Here is an 18,523-nt window from a genome sequence, read left to right as displayed (position 1 = left end):
CGACAGCTATCACAAATATCATTGATTACATTCACTGTTCAATAACCATTTAATAAATCCCGCCAATGCGACAATTAAATCAATCCGCATAAAAGTAGAAAATGTCATTATGTATACTTTCAAATTTGTTACATTTGGAGTATTTGATTATAATTAGAATTAGTTGCATTTCGTGGTGCACACAATTCAATGCAAATGGAATAAATTTCGTCCACTAAGCGAAAAACAAAAGTGCATTAGGTCAAGGTTATCCCCATAAAAAAGCGTTTTACCTATTAAACAGAGTGCGAACTAAAGCTTGCGATTTCAAAAAAATTTTGAATTTTAAAAATTCTGCCCTACTGCACGTTAAAATCACGAAAACTAAGTATTTAAATAAAATGCAGCCTCCTAACTTACCATTAATTGATAGATCTCGATAAATATGTATATAATAGTTAAATAAAAAATAGGTCTTTCTATTCCAAGGTCAAATCTAGAGTAAAGACGCTCTATAGAATAAGATTACTATAAATATATATATATTTTTTGCAACGATTTAAATTTATCTCTAGCTTTTTGTTGTATGATAATTTATTTATCTAGAAACTGCTGAATAATAATAATATCAATACAAAAAATGGTTAATGACGCACTTAAAATTGATAAGAACTTTGTTTTTCAATTTTGTGGATAAAATATATAAATGTAATGATTGTTATACTCGTTATATGTATGCATGTGTGCCAACAGGAAGTGTGTGAAAGGGGCTAAGGGGGGCAACAACAGAATATAGATATACTATATATGTGCATGTATATTCTCGATCGACATCCGAACTTGTTTTTAATTAACTTCACATTAATTAACTTTAACTCTGATTATGCTAAAATACTTACTTGTTGATTAGAAATGAGCGTCACAAGCAAAAAAAATTGAAAAAAAATTTTTGATTTTTACTAGTTTGAAAGTAGACTATCTTAAGTATTACTTAGTGACACCAAGAATGGGAAATCGCAAACGTATTGTTGTATATTAATACGTTCGCGATTTCCTATTCTTTTCTATAAGTAAACAAGAATTGATAACTATCAAAAGCACACTCTATCAGACTGTGAGATACCCGTTACTCATCTTCAAGAATAACTATTGACTTCGTATGAACTAACTGCTAGATCTAACTCATATAGTTTCTGAGGTACATACATAGGTTTATTCAGGCAAAAGGACGAACATGAAAACATTAAAATATCTCATTGGTAGCGAGAGTAAAAATAATATAATGTAGGTGCAGGATATATAATATGTTATATTGTAAAATGACCATAATTGCTCTGTGCTGATTGTAACAGACTTCACTGACGCATTCCATTATTAGTATATCAATATCAAAAGGTCTATTTTATAGCTTTACTTATACACCATGTAATCTGATCGGGATTTTTCTGTGTTTTCCCCATTTAGTTAATGCTGGTTTTGGTTAATGATTAATATTACTAAAACTCAGCATTTTTAAATTTTCGATTTCGTAAATTTTATACTAATTTAATTATATAATATATAACTATTTTCAGATTTACAGTCTTCGATGTTCTTGGTTATGCAATAACAAACACCAATATACACATAATAACAACAGCAACAACAATCGACAACTCTCTTTAAAGTATACAAAGCAAGTTATTGTTTACAAAATTTTGACTTTATTACATTTTTTTTTCGTGCTGTATTATAGTATAGTATTTTTTCTCTCTTATTTGTATTTTAATTAGTTATCAGAATAATGGAACAGTTTACACTCTTACTATTAAAGACTGAACTTTTCTTATTCTTGTATTTTCATATCATCTTTGTATTTAAATTCTTTCATATATAGTACATCTGCAGTATTTAATTTATTCATATGCATTTTAATATCATTGTGAACTGACAGGAAACTTAAATAGTAGCAGCGCTACAACTAAAAGTAGTGCAGCAAGAGTTTTTTTTTTTTATATAGTTTCATCTTTATGAACAAAGCTCAGAAGGTCAGCTATTGTGACTGTCAGAAGGTGTGCATTTGTGTGTGTTTGTGAGTAGGTGTGTGTGTGTGTCGAGGTCATTACCATTGGACACATGCGTAAGGATGACAGGAAAGAGCTTAAAGCCATTGCTTATTCGACAAACGAAAACAGAAGGAAGTTTATTTTATTTGCGTTGGCTACGCTCACAACAGCAGCAACAACAATGCAGCGACAGCAGGCCATAGACTAACACCTACAGCCATACACATGCATGCACACACAAACACATGCACAGCCCGGCACACACAAACAATAGCAATATCGTGCATTAAGCGCGACAATAACAACAACAACAACAAAAACAACATCAAGAACCCAGAAATAACGGTGAAAGTGACTGGCGACCTGCACAGCGAGTGCGAGAAGGATGGAATCCCTTGGCTTTAGCCGCTTTGTGTTCTGTTACTGCATTAGTGTGCGTTTGAAGTTTGCAAGTTTTAGTCATTGTTGTTGCCTTTGCTTTGGCTGGCGAGTCGCAAGTTCTCTCAACTGTTGATGTTTACATTTAGCGTTTGGATTTATGAACTCCGCATGCGAAGCACGTAGCATTGGACAATTTAAAGTTTAGCTCCCACACACTTACTCCTTCTCTCCCACTCCCACTCACATTCACATGCACACACTCGCACTCGCAAACCAAAGCACACTGTAGCTGAGCGTACACCGTTAAAAGGCTAAGTTAAGGGAAACAACAGGACAATTGGTCTATGAGCTGATGACAATAACAAAAATCTCCGTCTATGCGTCCCCCACTTTCCTTCCACGTATTTACGCTTAGTTTAGTTTTATTAGTTAAGCAACAATGCTAAAGAAAAAAGTTAAAAAAAATTAATGACTACGTGAACTTTGCTTGTCTACGACTAGCTTGAATAGGGCAGGGGAAAGGGGAGGTGCTTTGAACAACTGGCAAACAACTGACCAACTAACTGCGAATGGTGCACACAAGGTATCGGCTAAGCTTTTTATGGCAACATTCACACTACGGTTGTTGTCCATGCTAAGCTTTTATGGCAACTTACTCTGCTATCGCACTTGCTGAGAGACGCAGAGGTATTCTTTTGGAATATGTTTAAAATGATAATTATAAATGTTGTGCCATTAATAATAATATTATAGCAAAAGCATTTTTGTTGTTTACAAAATTATTTATTGAGATATGTTTTTGTTATTAAATATATAGTGATGAATTTCGTATGAAACAAGCATATAATAAAGATTTGGTTCTAGCCTGAGTCATTTGAAATGAAATTGACTTGTAGGCTGATTATCTTGCACCGTGGCGTACAAATTGCGATGATTAGACCGTTAATTGTAGCGCGTAAATCTAACAAACAGGCAGAAAACACCGCATCACAACATTCATCAGGCGCCGGGCAAAGGCTGAGCTTGGCGAGGCCAAGCGGTTGCTTGCCAGGATTTACGAGCCGCATTAGCAGTAACGTCAGCTGCAGCAGCAGCAGCAGCAGTTTGCAACAGATCTGGGTCTGGTGGTTCATAAGCAAATTTCTGCAACAAGTAACTGGCAACTGGCAACTTGGCTCTCAGCTCTCAGCTCGCAACGGGCAGGCAACTAGCTACTGGCAGGCCGTCAGCACTTTGGTCAAGTTGGAGTTCCAGTTTTGGTCTTCGGCTCGGTCTCTGACAGTGTTTACGACCGCGTTGACAGTTTAAATCGCAGTGTGCTCGTATATTTTGACGTTTTACAGGCTATAGTTTAATTTACGTATGTGTGTGAGAGGCAGTGGAGAGGGGGGAGAGTAAATAGCAGCAGTAGTTGAAGCACTTGTCGCTAGCGCATGTTGCCTAGACGCAGGCGCAACAACGTGAGAAAGTGTGCGTCGCGATTTCAGTGTTCATTATTGTGACCCGACTATGGGTTAACAATCACTTGCGCCCCAAACACTGCTTCGGCTTCGGCAGCTTCAGCTGCCTACACAGCGAATCGGGGCAACAGACAGCGGACGGACGGACAGACGGACAGACGGACAGCGGAGAAACAAACTGCTGCCGCAGCCATTGAGTCTCTTCTGTTATGGCCTTGTTTGGGGCCTACTCGATGGGGCCGGGTCGGGCCAGTGATTTAATCGCCACTGCCCAAAAACTTATAATAAGTTATGAGTACTCGTATTTCTACGTTCGATTCGTTCGTTTGTTCGTGCACGTTAAAGTAGCGTGGAATATGTAGCATTTCATTGTTGTTTCTCTTGTTGTTGTTGTTGTTGTTGCCAGTTAGTGGAGTGTGTGGAGTGCGTAGCAAGCACTCGATCAACAAAAGGCATCACTTGGATGTCGCCTCAAGTGGATATGCGGCACAAAGTGTTGAAATAAACTACAGCAACTACAACAACCGCAATACTCTCTGCAGCTCACTCTCGCTCTATGGCTATCTCACTCTCTCCCTCGCTCTCCCTCTCTCTTTCGCGATGCCTCTCTCCACTTTTAAGCAGCAGCCACAGCAATCAAATCAAATAACTGTCAGATTAAAGAGCACTCGCCCCCAGCAGCTTGAGCAGCCCCTGCATCAGCTGTTCTCCAACGCTTCAGCTTCAGCTTCAAACTGAGCTTGAGAATGGGACAAACAGTGAAAAGAACTTGTCAGCCAGCTTCGATGTCTCATTGGCTACTTCCTCAACTAATATGCGTATCATCTTATGACTTATCAAGCACTTTTGCTATGCCCTATTACTAAAGCACTTCTATTTCAAACAAAAATCATTTCCAATTATTGCTACCTATTGTTTCTTATTCTCTTTGCAATGGTGAGAACTTTTAAAAGTTATTTTAAATTAAGGTGTGGGTTGTGGCTGTAAAAGTACGTTAAGCTCTTTCTTGGATTAAGAACATAACAATTTAGGTAAGAGTTATGGTATTATACACGCTTTTACTACTACTGATAAGTGTCAATGAAATTAACCTAACCTATTATTCATCTATAACTCTAAAATAAGTGGTATTTTAGTATTTATTGCCCAAATATTTTTATGATTTTAAAATAATGTACAGAGAAACCTGGATCAGAATTTTTATTACGAAATTTTTTTGTGAAATATATAATATCGAAATATAATAATAAATATTCCATTTATTTTTAAGCTCTATCGCAGAAGATAGTTTTTGGTATCATAATAATCTTTCATAAAAAAGAAAGTGATGTGGAGAAACAGACGGCAATAATATTCGAAAAATAAAATTATCTCTACTATAATATTTTATTGTTGTGTAATATTTGTCGCCACCCGCTGCTTATACGTATACGATAAAATCCCAAACATGACGAAAAAATAAAATAAATATTTTGTTGACGCTTTTCATTAATCCGTTTTATTATGGAATTTACACATAGCAAATATTTGCAATCGATCGTAAAAAGGTTAAAAAAAAATCTAATACAACAAATTTAATTAAAATAATTAATGGAATGAATTCCCTTAACTGTTTACTATATAAAATTCGTAAAAAAAAATATGTCAAAATACATATTTTTAAACATTTACAACTGACTGTATTATATTAAAAATAAAAATCTGAAACCAATAGCTGTTATTATTTTTTATGGTGTCTTTTTCTTTTTCTTATATTGTAATAACGTGATCAACCTTTTAGTAGAATAACAAATTGTATTCGTATTTGTCATAGTAGCAACTATTCAAATTATATTACAGTTGAATTAAATTACTAAGAAAAAAATGTATTTATTTCAATTAATTTCCTATCACTAGCATAAATCATAGTCCCAACAATTCGTATCAATTCACTTTATTTTTTAAATAACATTTTCATCTTGTCCAAATGGTTTTGTTTTTACCTCTCTAAATCTCACAGACCGAAATACTTTGTGCAATTTGTTTATTGACCGTAAAGTAATTTTTTATTTCCGATTGCATTTTAATTACAAACCAACCATATCCTTATTTTACAAGCAATAATAAAGACAAATTATAGCTTGAGTTGTTTATAAATATATGTTATTCAAGGCACTCTGTGGTTGCAATTATTTATCGATATTATGTTGTTAACGCTTAATAAAAGCCATATTTAGATTGGTTTGTAACACACAGAAGAAGTAATCTCCGTCGCCATACGAACTAGTATGATATAAATACTTTTGATCTGCAAATGCTTTCTGAGCTTTCATGTTGTATTTATTGCTACAACCCCCCAACAATACTCACATTTTATACCAACTACCCATAGGGTAAAAGAGTATTGTAACTTTGTGTCTTCCGGCAATGTATGTAACAGGCAGAAGTATTTATTTCCGATTCTTATTCAGCGTCAACAACCGAGACAACGAAGTCATGGCCGTCTCTCTCTCTGTCAGTCTGTCCGTTTGTCTGTCTGCCCGTCTGTCTCTGACACTACAAGAGATAGAGTTATAATATTTTTTTAACAGCTCATGTAATTTTTGCACGGGATTTTCTCAAACTTTTGTCACGCCTACTTCCGCCCCGATATCGACAAAAAACGAATGGCAAGCGTAGTTTAACGCCAGTATTTATGAATCCTAAAAATTTGAGATCAGAAAAAAATTGCCGAAGTTATTTAAAAAATGCCCCCTACTTTTGTTGACAATCTGATATATTTTGCACTATATGGTATATTTTGAATGTAGTCCTCTATAAATATATGAAATATACAATTTGTATATTTTATAATATTTTTTGGTATATGGTATTTTAAGAATATTGCTGAACTGTTTTCCTTTTATTCAAAATGGGTAGCGGGTATCTCACAGTCGAGCACACTCGACAGTAGTTTTCTTGTTAATTTTATTTACTTACTATATAATATATAGTAGAAATTGTTTACTATTGCAAGTTTATTCTAAATGAGTGCGTATACCAATTTAATATAAAGTATTACACTTCAGTAATGCCAATTGTTTTTTCTATATTTATATTTCAAATTCCGAGGTTTAAAATAATTTCTATAAGTTAGACACTTCGCATTGGCAATAACAAATGTAATTTGCTTTAACTTATAATTACAAATTTCTAGTCAAAAACAAAAGTAACTTTCACTTTAATCATTTAAATTGTTAATAATAGTGTTCTATTCCTAATTACAGAACGTGTTGATAATTTGTGATAATTCTTTTCGTAGCTTAATAAAGTTCAGCTAGAACCAACAAATAAACAAACCCTTAGACAATTTTTTTTTTTTTTTTATATTCTTTATTTATTTACAATCTATCTATCTAGCCCCTTAGACAATGACATTAAAAATTTAGCGGTTGCTAACCTAAAACTCCCAAATGGTCATTGATACTGAAGTCATCCCAAAAATCTCTGGGCCATTAATGAGTGCGAGCATCAAGGGAAAAGTTCAAGCAAACAACAGAAACAACAACAACAACAGCAGCAGCATCAACAATAAGAACAACAGTAGCTGCGACAACAACAAGTTCATTATTGCCAACTCATCACGTGGCTAAAGCTGAAGCTGAATCTGAAGCTGGAAGCTGAAGTTCTGGCCCATACTCTTGGCCACTCTAGGTAGAGCTTGTTTCAGTTTGTCGTTAGCGTTGTTCTTGTTGTTGTTGCTGCTGTTGTTGTTGTTGTTGTTGTCGAGTTCTTGTTCGCAGTACCTAAGAAATGGCAGCAACGGCGTCGGCGGCGTTTAACTGACAAGAAGCCGGATTATTAATCGACGTTTAATTAATTTATAACCAATTAAGCAGCAACATAATGCGGCAAGCCACAGCAGCAGCAGCAACAACAACAAGACCACGTACTGCCCGTTGGCTACCTCTTGACTCTTGGCTGCTGCTGTTGGCTGCTGCTGTTGTTGGTTGCTGGTTGAACTGCATCCACAGATCAGCCTCAGCGGAGCAGCGCAGAGCAATGAGTGAGTCGTAAATGCCAAAACTCGTTCTAAGCTTTTTTACTTTATTATTCTCTTTTTTTTTGTGAGTGTGTGTTGTTGGTGCTGCTGTCGTTTTGCACAACAAAAAGAATTAGCCAAGGCAGCGATACGTTGCAACGTTGGAGGGGGAGTCAGAGCAGCCGCAGCAGCAGCAGCAGCAGCAAAAAGCAGAACCAGACGCAGAAGAAGGGGGACAGAAAAAAAACCAATGTCACAATTTATGGCATTGTTGCGGCAACATGCACCTGCAACAATGAAGCCGCCACCACCGCCGCCGCCGTCGTCGCAACGTCACCATCGTCGTTGTTGTTGTTGTTGTTGGTGTTGTTGTTGCAACCTGTGCAATCCGTGTAACCCGTGCAACCTGTGCAACCTGGCAAACGGCGGCATGTTTCCACTGATCAGCTTGTGATTTCTTTTTGCTCTGCAGCGGGAAATCCTTATAAGCAAAATATGTTAACGAAGCATGAAAAGCAAAAATTAAATTAACTGAGAACAATAACAACAACGACAACAACGACGACAGCAGCAGCGGCAGCAGCAACCGTAAGCTGCAATAACAAAAAAAATTAGCCTATGTGAGCCTTTCTAAAAAGCCAAGCCAATTGGTCAAGTTGGCTCATACGCGAACTCATAGTCAATAAGCTGGCCTATTAACACATTCACTCTGGCACCACAGGAGTCGCAAGTAGCGTAGTAGCGGCGGCAGCAACATCGACAGCAGCAGCAGCAGCAGCAACACGCACCAGCCATCATTCTCGCTTCAAGGTTTTGCGGCTGTCAATAGAGCAACTCCTGCCGTTTGATCAAGTGTGCCCCAGAGTTGGGACAGCAAAATCAAAAGCCCAAATTATTGTGGCACGTTGCACGTTGCTGGCCACTGCAGCAGCAAGCAACAGCAGCAGCAGATCTACAACTTGCAACTGCAACTGCAACGCTGATAGCGACCGAGACGGCGACGGCGACGGCGACTGCGCAGTTAGCGTCAAGATTTATGTGATCCTTAAGATTTATTGGTTTACGGCATTGTTGTTGCAATAAAAAACAACAACATTCATAAATTATCATTAAACGTTTAAATGTGACGCCGCAGCGTTGCAGTTGCTGCTGCGCCCCCAGAGCGGCAGCAGCAACACCAACAACAACAACAACAACAGCAGCTATTGCTCCTCCAATCTTGCAGTTCTGGTCAGCGCTGTTTGCTATCTTTATAATGAGCCAAATGACATATTTATATGTTGCTGCTGGTCGTCGTTGTTGTTGTTGTTTCTGTTGTTGTTGTTGTTGTTGCAATCAGCACTCACTTGCATGCAATTTCTTTTAGCTTGCAACTGTTGCAGCTGTTCTCGTTGTTGCTGCTTCGTCTAGACATGGCGCACCAGAGGTGACATTTGATTGTCATTGCTGGCATATTAAAACAGGCTCAGCAGTCTGCACGCGCCGCCAAGTGACGCGAACCGAGCCCAAGAAGACGAGCAGCAACAACAGCAACTCCAGCAGCAGCAGCAACAACATCGACAATGACAACAAAAGCCTAGACACAACACAAGGCATTGGCGACACTTGGCTCCAGCTCGAACCTCATGTCCAAGTCTTGAACTCCTCTTCGACTCGCTGCTCATGTTGAACTTCTGCCAATTTCGTATGCAACAGTTGGCTTTTGTTTTGTCAGGGGCAGGGCAGGGCCAACACAAGCAATGCGCCTAACCAATAACAATAACAATAACAATTTCAACTTCAACTACAAAGCGACAACACACACCGTTCTCAACAGTCTGCACACGCAGTGACATTGCCAACTCTAATGACCAATTATTGAGGGGGGTCCGTCTTCTCGCCTTCTTCAGCTATTAAATACTTAAGTCATACTTCTGTAAATCTTTATATCCACCTTTTGTAATCTCGATGTTGTTATTAATCCTCTGCCAAATAAATTCTTCTTCTTGCAAAAAACGTCATCTGTTTGAAGTAATCGATAATCTTAAACGATTAATTCAGTGTTGTCCACCCAATAACAACTTTAGCATGTTAGTATTTTTTCAACACATAAGTTGGCAGTCCTATTAACGACGTATTAAAGAAAAGTGCACTGCGTGAATACAATTGCGAATAAGAGGCACAGGAAATGTTAAAGAAGACTTGTGAAATTAAATTCGTGTGTATAAATTGAAGTGTGTGAAATTATTATTTGTTTTTAAAACAAATATATTTAAAGATACTGAGCTTAGCTTAGTGAAAGCAAGGCAGAACTCACCGCAAACCAAACCGACATATTTCACTGTTACTTCAACAGGTAATCTCAAAAACACTGCTTTTTATGATTTTCAAACTTTATATTTTACTCTCATTCAATTCATTACACCCTCACACTCTCACTACAACTCGCCAACCCAATATGAAATCAATTTCTAATATTTCTTAATAAAAACACATCGAAAGCTTATCATTTGCGTCAGCAATAAAAATACCCGTATTCCAAAGCCAATTGCACGTTTAAAGATTGAAGTTGTATTATGTAAAGTCAGATTATTATAACAAAACAACTGCTTATCACATTGACTTATAAAATACGTAATAATATTCCAGTTGTTCAATAATAATTGGAATAAATAAAGCACTATTTCAAAGCCCCTTTCGGAAGACGCCACTGATGAGGCGAAAAGAAAAAGCTTGACCATAACACAAGTTGCCTGTAGGTCGAAATAAAAATGCGTTAATAGCCATAATGCAAACATACACACATACACACACACACATGCAATAGGCCAAGTTGCATAGACTTGGTTGCATCGTCTTTCGTCTTTATGGCTGAGAGCCTTGCAACAAGCTAACGCGCCTTTTACAAATTTTTATTGAAAAATATTAAATTCTCATTAAGGCAAGCAAGTAGGTTCGGAGTCCCCAGTTCCCAGTTCCCAGTGTTCAGCTCCCAGCTCCCAGTTCGCAATCGAAGCAGACACAGCCAGTATCATTTTGCACACACTCACACACACACACACACACACACATCCATAGACATAGACACAGAGACAGACAGAGATAGAGATAGAGTTTTTTCTTTCCGAACTGCAAGTTGAATGTCGGCGCGCGCGCATGCGTCGATAGACTCGCTTAGATAAAAGATGATTTATGGGTTTTATGGTGTGATGGGAATTTTAATTTAAGCATTTTGCCAACCAAATTAAAGGAGTCAGCGTACAGAGAAAGAGAGGAGGACAAGTGCAAAAACAAAACGTTGACTCGCTGCAGACCAGAGCAGAGCTAAGCGGATCGAATCGGAGTGGAGTGGAGCGATGACCATGGGCCATCGACCATCGACCATCGACCATTGTCCATTTGGCTCTATTAGGCAATTGGCAATTGTCAAATGAGGCAGGCTACGTGGACCAGACAGACCATTTTTAATTGAGCCAAAGCGCGCTCAGCATGTTGCAAAGGCCTACATCAAACGACGGCCAACTGTCCATTATGCTCACTCACCTGTAAAATAAATGGCAAAACTGCCAACACTTTGGCAACGCGCTGACAACTCTTGAGGCTCTCAAGCTGCGATGCTAACTTGGGGGCAACCACTATGGCAGCAACTGTTGCTGTTGCTGTTGCTGTTCCAATTTAATGCAGAAGCTTAAAGGCAACTGGGCGACGTGTCGGGGGCGATTTGACTGTGTGACTCTCTGATCTGGCTGGCAGTTACCGTTAGGTGTCAAAGATTTCATGCGCCATGTCGCAAAGTAACGACACACAATCGATCACAAATCAAACGGACAGAAGCAACAAGAAACCAATAACAACGATACAGAGCGAAAGAGACCCGCAGTTGCTGATGCCAAAGCCAAAGCCACCGCCGTTGCCTCAGTTGCTGCCTCCGTTGCGACAACCGTCCAAATGTGTCTCAAAAATCAGGCCGCAAATGCTGCACAGTTTCATAAATTGCACATGACCTGCCGACCAGCAGCAGCAGCAGCAGCAGCAGCAGCAACTAAAGCAGCAGCAGCAGCAGCAGCAGCAGCAGCAGCAGTGGCAACGGCAGGCAAAAGCCAGCTAAAAAGGCATAACAATAAATTAAAAAATGGCCAAGTGCCTGCCTAGGCTCACACACTCATACACACACACACACACACACACACATGCCGCAGTCTTTAAGCCTCAGTCTGCTCCGCTGCCTTCGTACAAGTCAACGCTTTATCCCTCTTCCCCTGAAGCACTCTCCGCAATCGTTTTGGTTGTTGCAGCGTTTTTGGCTGATGGACAGACTCGATTCCCGAATTCCCATTCAATTGCGGATCAGCTTGAGCTGCAGCTTACAGCTTGCAGCTTGTGGCAAGCGCTCATTGATGGACACGCTCTCTGTTCTTCGCTGGCAGTAACAGCAACTTTATTGCTTTTTAATGAGTTCTATGTACTTCTTTTTTTGCATCTAGCTCTCTGTTTCGCTCTGTGTATGAACATGTACAAGTCAAGGGAGTATTTGATGCACAATAGATTGATTTTATCTTTTCTTTAACTTAATAAATATATACAATACTTACCATTTTTTCTCAGCTTCACTTCTGTTTTTATGGTTTGAAGAGATTCTTTTACTTACCATTTAGAAAAAATTAAAAAAATTGTAATATTCCTATTTTTTTTCACTGCATCGAATTCGTGTATTCGTTGAACTCTTCCCGGTATTCGTACCTGTTCTGCTATCAATCTGTTTGTCTTTCTGTAAGAACTCATTATTTCGAGGACTCTACATAATATTACACATTTTATTGTATCTATCATATGATCATATCATATTTTCAGAATATAAAATTTGGAAATCTTGGTAGAACAACAGATACTTGAAAATGTTTTTCTTTGACAGTTATCGATCTAACCAATTAAAATTTATAGGCCAAAACAATCAAAAATGCTACTGTAGAAAGCTACATTTCGATATATTGATATACTACTACATTCAATAATATACCATAGAGTACTTAATATACCATATTATCAATCAAAGCAATGTTCATAAGACGACCGATATCTGAAAATGATTTTCTATTTCTATATGCCCAGCTTGGCAGTTATTGATTCAATTTATAGGCCAAGCCAACTGAAAATGCTACTGAATAAATATACCGAAAGCTGTATTTTGTATATTATTCAATAACTTCTAAGATATTTACCAGATCCTACGTAAATTTTAATAAAATGTTTATGAAATATCAAAAACACAGAGAAGAAAAAACATATAGTACGGTACAATTTCAATAGTTGGAGAGTACATGTGTTCGGCATATTTTGTCCTATATGAAATGTTTTGATTTTAAGATCAATGGATAACGTGTTGTAGACGAGTACATTTTCCGCATATAAGAAACTTTATTTCACATTTGTTTTATTTTCATTAAAAATGGGCAGCGGGTACAACAATACAGTACAACAATCAATAAATTAGATTAAACCTTTAAATTTATTACTACTCTTATAATTTTCGGTTTCTAACATATTTGAAGAAAAACGAAATCACTTTTAAATATGTGATGTTTTGTTCTGTTTATTTCGCTATGTCTTGAATATTCACATATTTAAATATTCTGAAGCAAATGTCATTCATAAAAATAGAACCGATAGTCTCAAATGAAGTGAAGATGAATATTAGCAACGGTAAAATATATTCGTACTCACCTTTGTACTTATTTAAATATCGAGTTTATACGTTTTTCCCACTAGCATTTCATTAAGTAACAAACGTTTTCTGGTTTATTAATGTTTTGGCCATTTTCTATGGTCATGGCTTATGGAAACCATGATCAATCAACTATCATTATAATTGCCTCATGTGAAGGCATTGCGAGTGTACTCGTCTGCAGAATTATTGCAGCCAGTGTTGGGATATGCTCAAATGTTTACTTTTACTCATTTGCATGCTGCGGGTCATTAAACCTGGCGTAAGTCTCGCATCGAGTTGACCTGACCAAAAGGCACACATTTGAATAGTGTACACACACATACGTTGGGAGTATATTTTTTTCATATTAATTAACCCAAAAAAACCGGTATGTTATATATATGTAACCTTTATGCTAAACGCGTTGGCCTCATCGACAGCAGCAACAACAGCAGCAACATCAGCTGTGGCGGTGGCAGTGGCGGCAACAACGGCTGAAACAGCTACTGTCTGTCGGCTGTGGTTATTATTAATTTACCAATAAATTTCATCTGCGTATATGTAATATTTCACAATTTTACCTTAATGGCCGCAACGTTATTCATGCACTGATTTCCGCTGCAGGTGTCATGAGAGCAGAGAAAGAGGAGCTTCATCTCCCACTCCAGCTCCCGCTACCATTTCCCACTTCTGTTCGAGTGGCAACCAGTTGCGCGTATTAGCAAAAAGGCCAATCCAAGGCCCCACATTGAAATTACAAATGACGAGAAATTTGTCATCTTTATTATTGCAAACAACGCGCGCAAGCCGACGACAAACAACGACAATGCTGCCCCTGGACAATTGGCGGGTGCGTGCCACAGTCGCAGTTGCAGTCACTGTCGATGCCGCAGTCGCAGCCGAAGCCGTAGCCAGAGAGCCAAAGCCAAAAGCCAGAGTCAGTAGTGGACCCCGATCCATGGGGCCATGCCTTGCCAGGCCATAGACACACACATAAATGCCTCCGCGACTGTGGTTGCTGCTGCGGCTGCTGTGGCTGCTGCTGCCTGTTGACAACTTGCCACACATCTTTGGCTAAGCCAGTGGCCAGTGGCCAGTGGATAGTGGATAGTGGCCAGGGACAGGCCACTTGGTTGCCATTGTGCGCTCAATTGATTTTTCATTTAAATGAAAATGCACAACGGATTTGGTCGCAGCCTCGCTTCTGTTGGCTTAATGAGCGCTCGTCGTTGCCGTTTATTGTTCAGGTTAAGCTACGAGTAAATATGTTTCGTCCCCACCTCTGCCCCCTCCCATCAATCGTTGTGCGTATATATAGGTTGCATGACAGCCATGAGAGTATGGTACAAAAAGTTGATTTTTATTTTTATTTTCAGCAAAAAATAGACGTATGCATCGCATGGTATGTTGTATAGTATATAGTATAATAATACACTTTGTTTTGTTCTCTTTATCTGTTTTTTTTTTTTACTCTTGATGCTTGCAGTTAAATTGTCTATCTCTGTCTGTGGATTCTTTAAATCTACGTGGCAGTTGCGGATCTTTCAGTGCTGCAGTTTCAATTTATCGATTCTCTGATCTGGGATTACAGTAAAAATCAATTAAGATCGAGAGAGATACACAACAATCGTTAAAATACTTTAGAATTATATTAAAAACTCATCAGAGTGCAATAAATACGAATATCTTCAAGTATGATGATCAAAAGAGACACTAAAGCTGTTAACTGGGCAAAAAACACCGATTAAAGTCAATACTTAAACATGAATTGATTTTGCAATTATCAAATTAGAAAGGAGGAGTAATCAAATGTTCAGGTTCTTAAAGAAAGTGAATTGAATGTGAAGAAATTTTCAAACTGTTGAACAGCAACTGCCATCTGCATATGGTACAAATGTATTCGATAGTTTTAAGTAATTCTATGAGCATTTAATATAGTTTATAGTAGTATAGATTATTGTCATTTATAAATATTGCTTGGCTGCAGCTGCCTCTTGTGCCTGTCTTTTAATTTGTTTTCTGTTTTTTTCTTTTGTTCGTTTTAGTTGTATACAATTTTCTACTTAACATCCAATATATATAGTATAAAAATTTGAGCTAAAATTAGTTAAATCGCATTACTGGCTAATCGATCGATATGTAAAACGTATCTAGTTTAGTATGTACACACAAGTTGCTAGCACCAATACAAATAAATATGCTATGCTTCTACTTATATGGTAGTTATACAATCCATATCGAAATCAATTTATATCTTTTTTATTGATATAGATGTAGTAATTTGTGATTTTTTATACTCGTAGTACCGCTTGTTAACTTGGCTTCTTGAAGGCAACGTCTGTGAAGATTCGAAAAGATTTTTAAAAAACTCTTTTCGTTTCGATTATCAGCTAAAGTTCGCTATATCTAGTCTGGACTTTAAGCCCATTATAGTGCTAAATTGAGCTACTTATGCATTAGGTCATAAAAACTGAACGATACAACAGCGATATAATGGATGTATGAAACAGAGTGTTTTATAAATAATAAGGAAACGACGTTCCCTTTGTCTCCTGTGTACTGGAATGTGTTGAGAAATGTGTGTGAGTATATTTTCCTATGGCCTCTGGTGGCACTCAATGTCGTCGCATGTGGAGCGATAGATGATCGGAGCGACTGAAGCTCCGGGTGCACAGCTGACAGCGGAAAGGCTTCACTCCGGTGTGCTTTCTGTAATGGCGGGTCAGCTCGTCGGAGCGGGCAAAGCGCCAGATGCAGCCCTCCCAGGTGCACACATACGGTTTCTCACCTGCGGAGAGGAAAGGAGAGAGGAAGAGATGGGGAAGGCAAGGAATTGAATCCATTCTATGACCACTAGACATTAGACTCACCTGTGTGCGTGCGCTTGTGCGCCTTGAGATGCGAACTCTTGGTGTAGACCTTGTCGCAGCCCTCGGTATCGCATTTGTGTACCTTGCGGTTCTTGGAGAGATCATTGTAGCCGCCATTGGATGCAGTGTCGCGACTGAACGCGGAGGCGCCACCGCTGCCGCCAAAGTTAATGCCACTAAAGCTGCTGCTGTCCTTTCGCGTGGCGCCGCCGCCGCTGCTGCTGCTGCCACCAAGTGCCATGCCACCAAAGGCGGGATTAAGTGCCGCATGCGGTGAGCCGGCACCCGCATAGCTCTTCCAGCTTGGCGAACAAACAGCTCCCGCTCCCGCCCCCGCAGCTGTTCCTGTGAGCGACGCCTTTTGGCTGGTGCTGCTGCCGTTGCTGTTGCCGCTGCTGCTCAGCGAATTGCATTTGCGCTGCGTCTGGGCCTCGGTGAACTTGTAGGGATTCTTGAAGAGACTCAACAAACTGAACTTGCGATCATAGTCCTGCATTAGAGCGCTGCTGTTGGCGCTGCTGCTGAGGCTGCTGCTGTTGGTGGCGCTGTGGTTGCTGCTGCTGCTGGTGCCGTTGTTGTAGCTGCAGCTGTTGTTGTTGTCTTCCTGCTTGCTGATCCGTCGATAAGTGAAGAAGAATGGCGATGCTGCAAAGAATGGCGAAAATGGCAACTTGGAGACGCCGGAAGCGTACAGCTGTTGCTGCTGCTGTTGCTGCTGCTGATGGTGCTGCTGCTGCTGGTGTTGTCGACCAAAGGCCCCCAGCGTTGAGCCACCGCCTGTTGCATAACTGGAGGCGGAGGATGAGCATGCCCCCGAATGCTTCCCATTACTATAGTTACTCTTGTTGCTGGCGGATGCTTTGGTGGCGGATTTGTTATAGTTGTTGCTGTGATTGTTGCTGTTGCTGCCGCTGGCATGCGAAGTGCTCGCTGCAATTGTAAAGGCAATTGAAAGTCAGTTAAACAAAATGGCCAACTGTTGAGTTTTTATAGTCGGCAAAAGCTTAATGAGACTCGTTAAGTGCACCAGCTATTGGCATAAAAATCAGCTTAGCTTTAGCTTAACCAAAGATCGGCAGCTATTCCCCCTTCCCCATTCCCCATCGCTAGTTGATTCGACTCAACTGCCTCGAACACTTTGCCTTGTCAGTTAACAGTTGTACACAATTTCCTAATTTTGTTCGAGATGGAGCCCGAGCTTGAGCTTCGAGCCTGAGCCTCAGCCTGAGAGTGAGCTAGGCGGACCGAGCGAGTCATTGCATCAAAAACGTTTGCATGTCGCGTATTTTATGGGCCCGGGACAGAGTCGGACAGTTGCTGGCGACAGACGGATATCAAATCCGTGCAGTCGTGATCCATTTAACCTGTACTTGAGCGGCGCCGTTTGCCAACTGCCAACTGCCGAACGCTGACTGTTGATTGCCGAGTGCCGAATACCGAATGCTGACTGCTGCTGCAGCCAACAAACTTACGAGATACACACACTATTACACACAGACTTTGCAGAGGGACAAGTGTGTCGATTTTGGCGCCCGCGACATCAATTGCCAACAGCATCAACATCATCGGCAGCAGCTGCTGCTGCTGGCTTCAGTTGATGCCTGTCTGACGGCTGCCAATTTCCTCTAATATTTCTCTTGGCCCCTCGATTCACATAAACTTCTAGTTGGTCTCCCAGCATTTTTCATTTCTTTGAAGCCGCTTCACTTGAAGGGTTCTCTTTGCTCTGCTCCATATGAATGTTTCGACTGCGCCACCTGGTACTTGACTCAACTCAACTCTATCGTCAATTGCGACTGGTTTTCCCAGTAATGAAGTGCAGTGAATGAATTTCCGACTTAGCTACGAACGATAAATGAATGCTGATTAAGTGTGTTTTTGTTAGACTAGGGCGTTTGCTAGATCAAAAATGTTAATATAAGCTAATTTATTAACTCTGTTTGCGGATGAGAAAATTCAGATTCTTAATATAATTATTGCTAAGCTCAAGAGAATGATAATGGCTCAGCTACAATATCATAATATGATAGCTTCATAATATTAACCAAGTCCAGATTTCCGTCTAATTGTATCACTTTGACTGTAGCTTCTTCACTTTTTCCACT

At 39.4% G+C, this 18,523-nt stretch overlaps 2 protein-coding genes across 2 annotated transcripts in view; one reads left to right on the top strand and one right to left on the bottom strand.

Moving 5' to 3' along the window:
• Nucleotides 1-18,523, top strand: part of LOC132790969 (protein twist) — a 94,714-nt gene that overhangs the window by 34,941 nt on the left and 41,250 nt on the right.
• Nucleotides 14,984-18,523, bottom strand: part of LOC132790968 (Krueppel-like factor luna) — a 38,477-nt gene continuing 34,937 nt past the window's right edge. Inside the window, exons 4-5 of the mRNA XM_060799734.1 lie at nt 16,419-17,348; nt 14,984-16,336 (exon numbers count right to left, since the gene is read on the bottom strand). Coding sequence (XP_060655717.1) covers nt 16,164-16,336; nt 16,419-17,348 — 1,103 coding nt within the window. The 3' untranslated portion in view covers nt 14,984-16,163. The remainder of the gene's footprint in view (nt 16,337-16,418; nt 17,349-18,523) is intronic.

The sequence above is a fragment of the Drosophila nasuta genome, chromosome 3 (assembly GCF_023558535.2).
Source record: "Drosophila nasuta strain 15112-1781.00 chromosome 3, ASM2355853v1, whole genome shotgun sequence".
NCBI classification, from domain to species: domain Eukaryota; kingdom Metazoa; phylum Arthropoda; class Insecta; order Diptera; family Drosophilidae; genus Drosophila; species Drosophila nasuta.
Note: the sequence above shows the minus strand (reverse complement) of the source record. Positions and strands in the feature narration are given on the sequence as shown.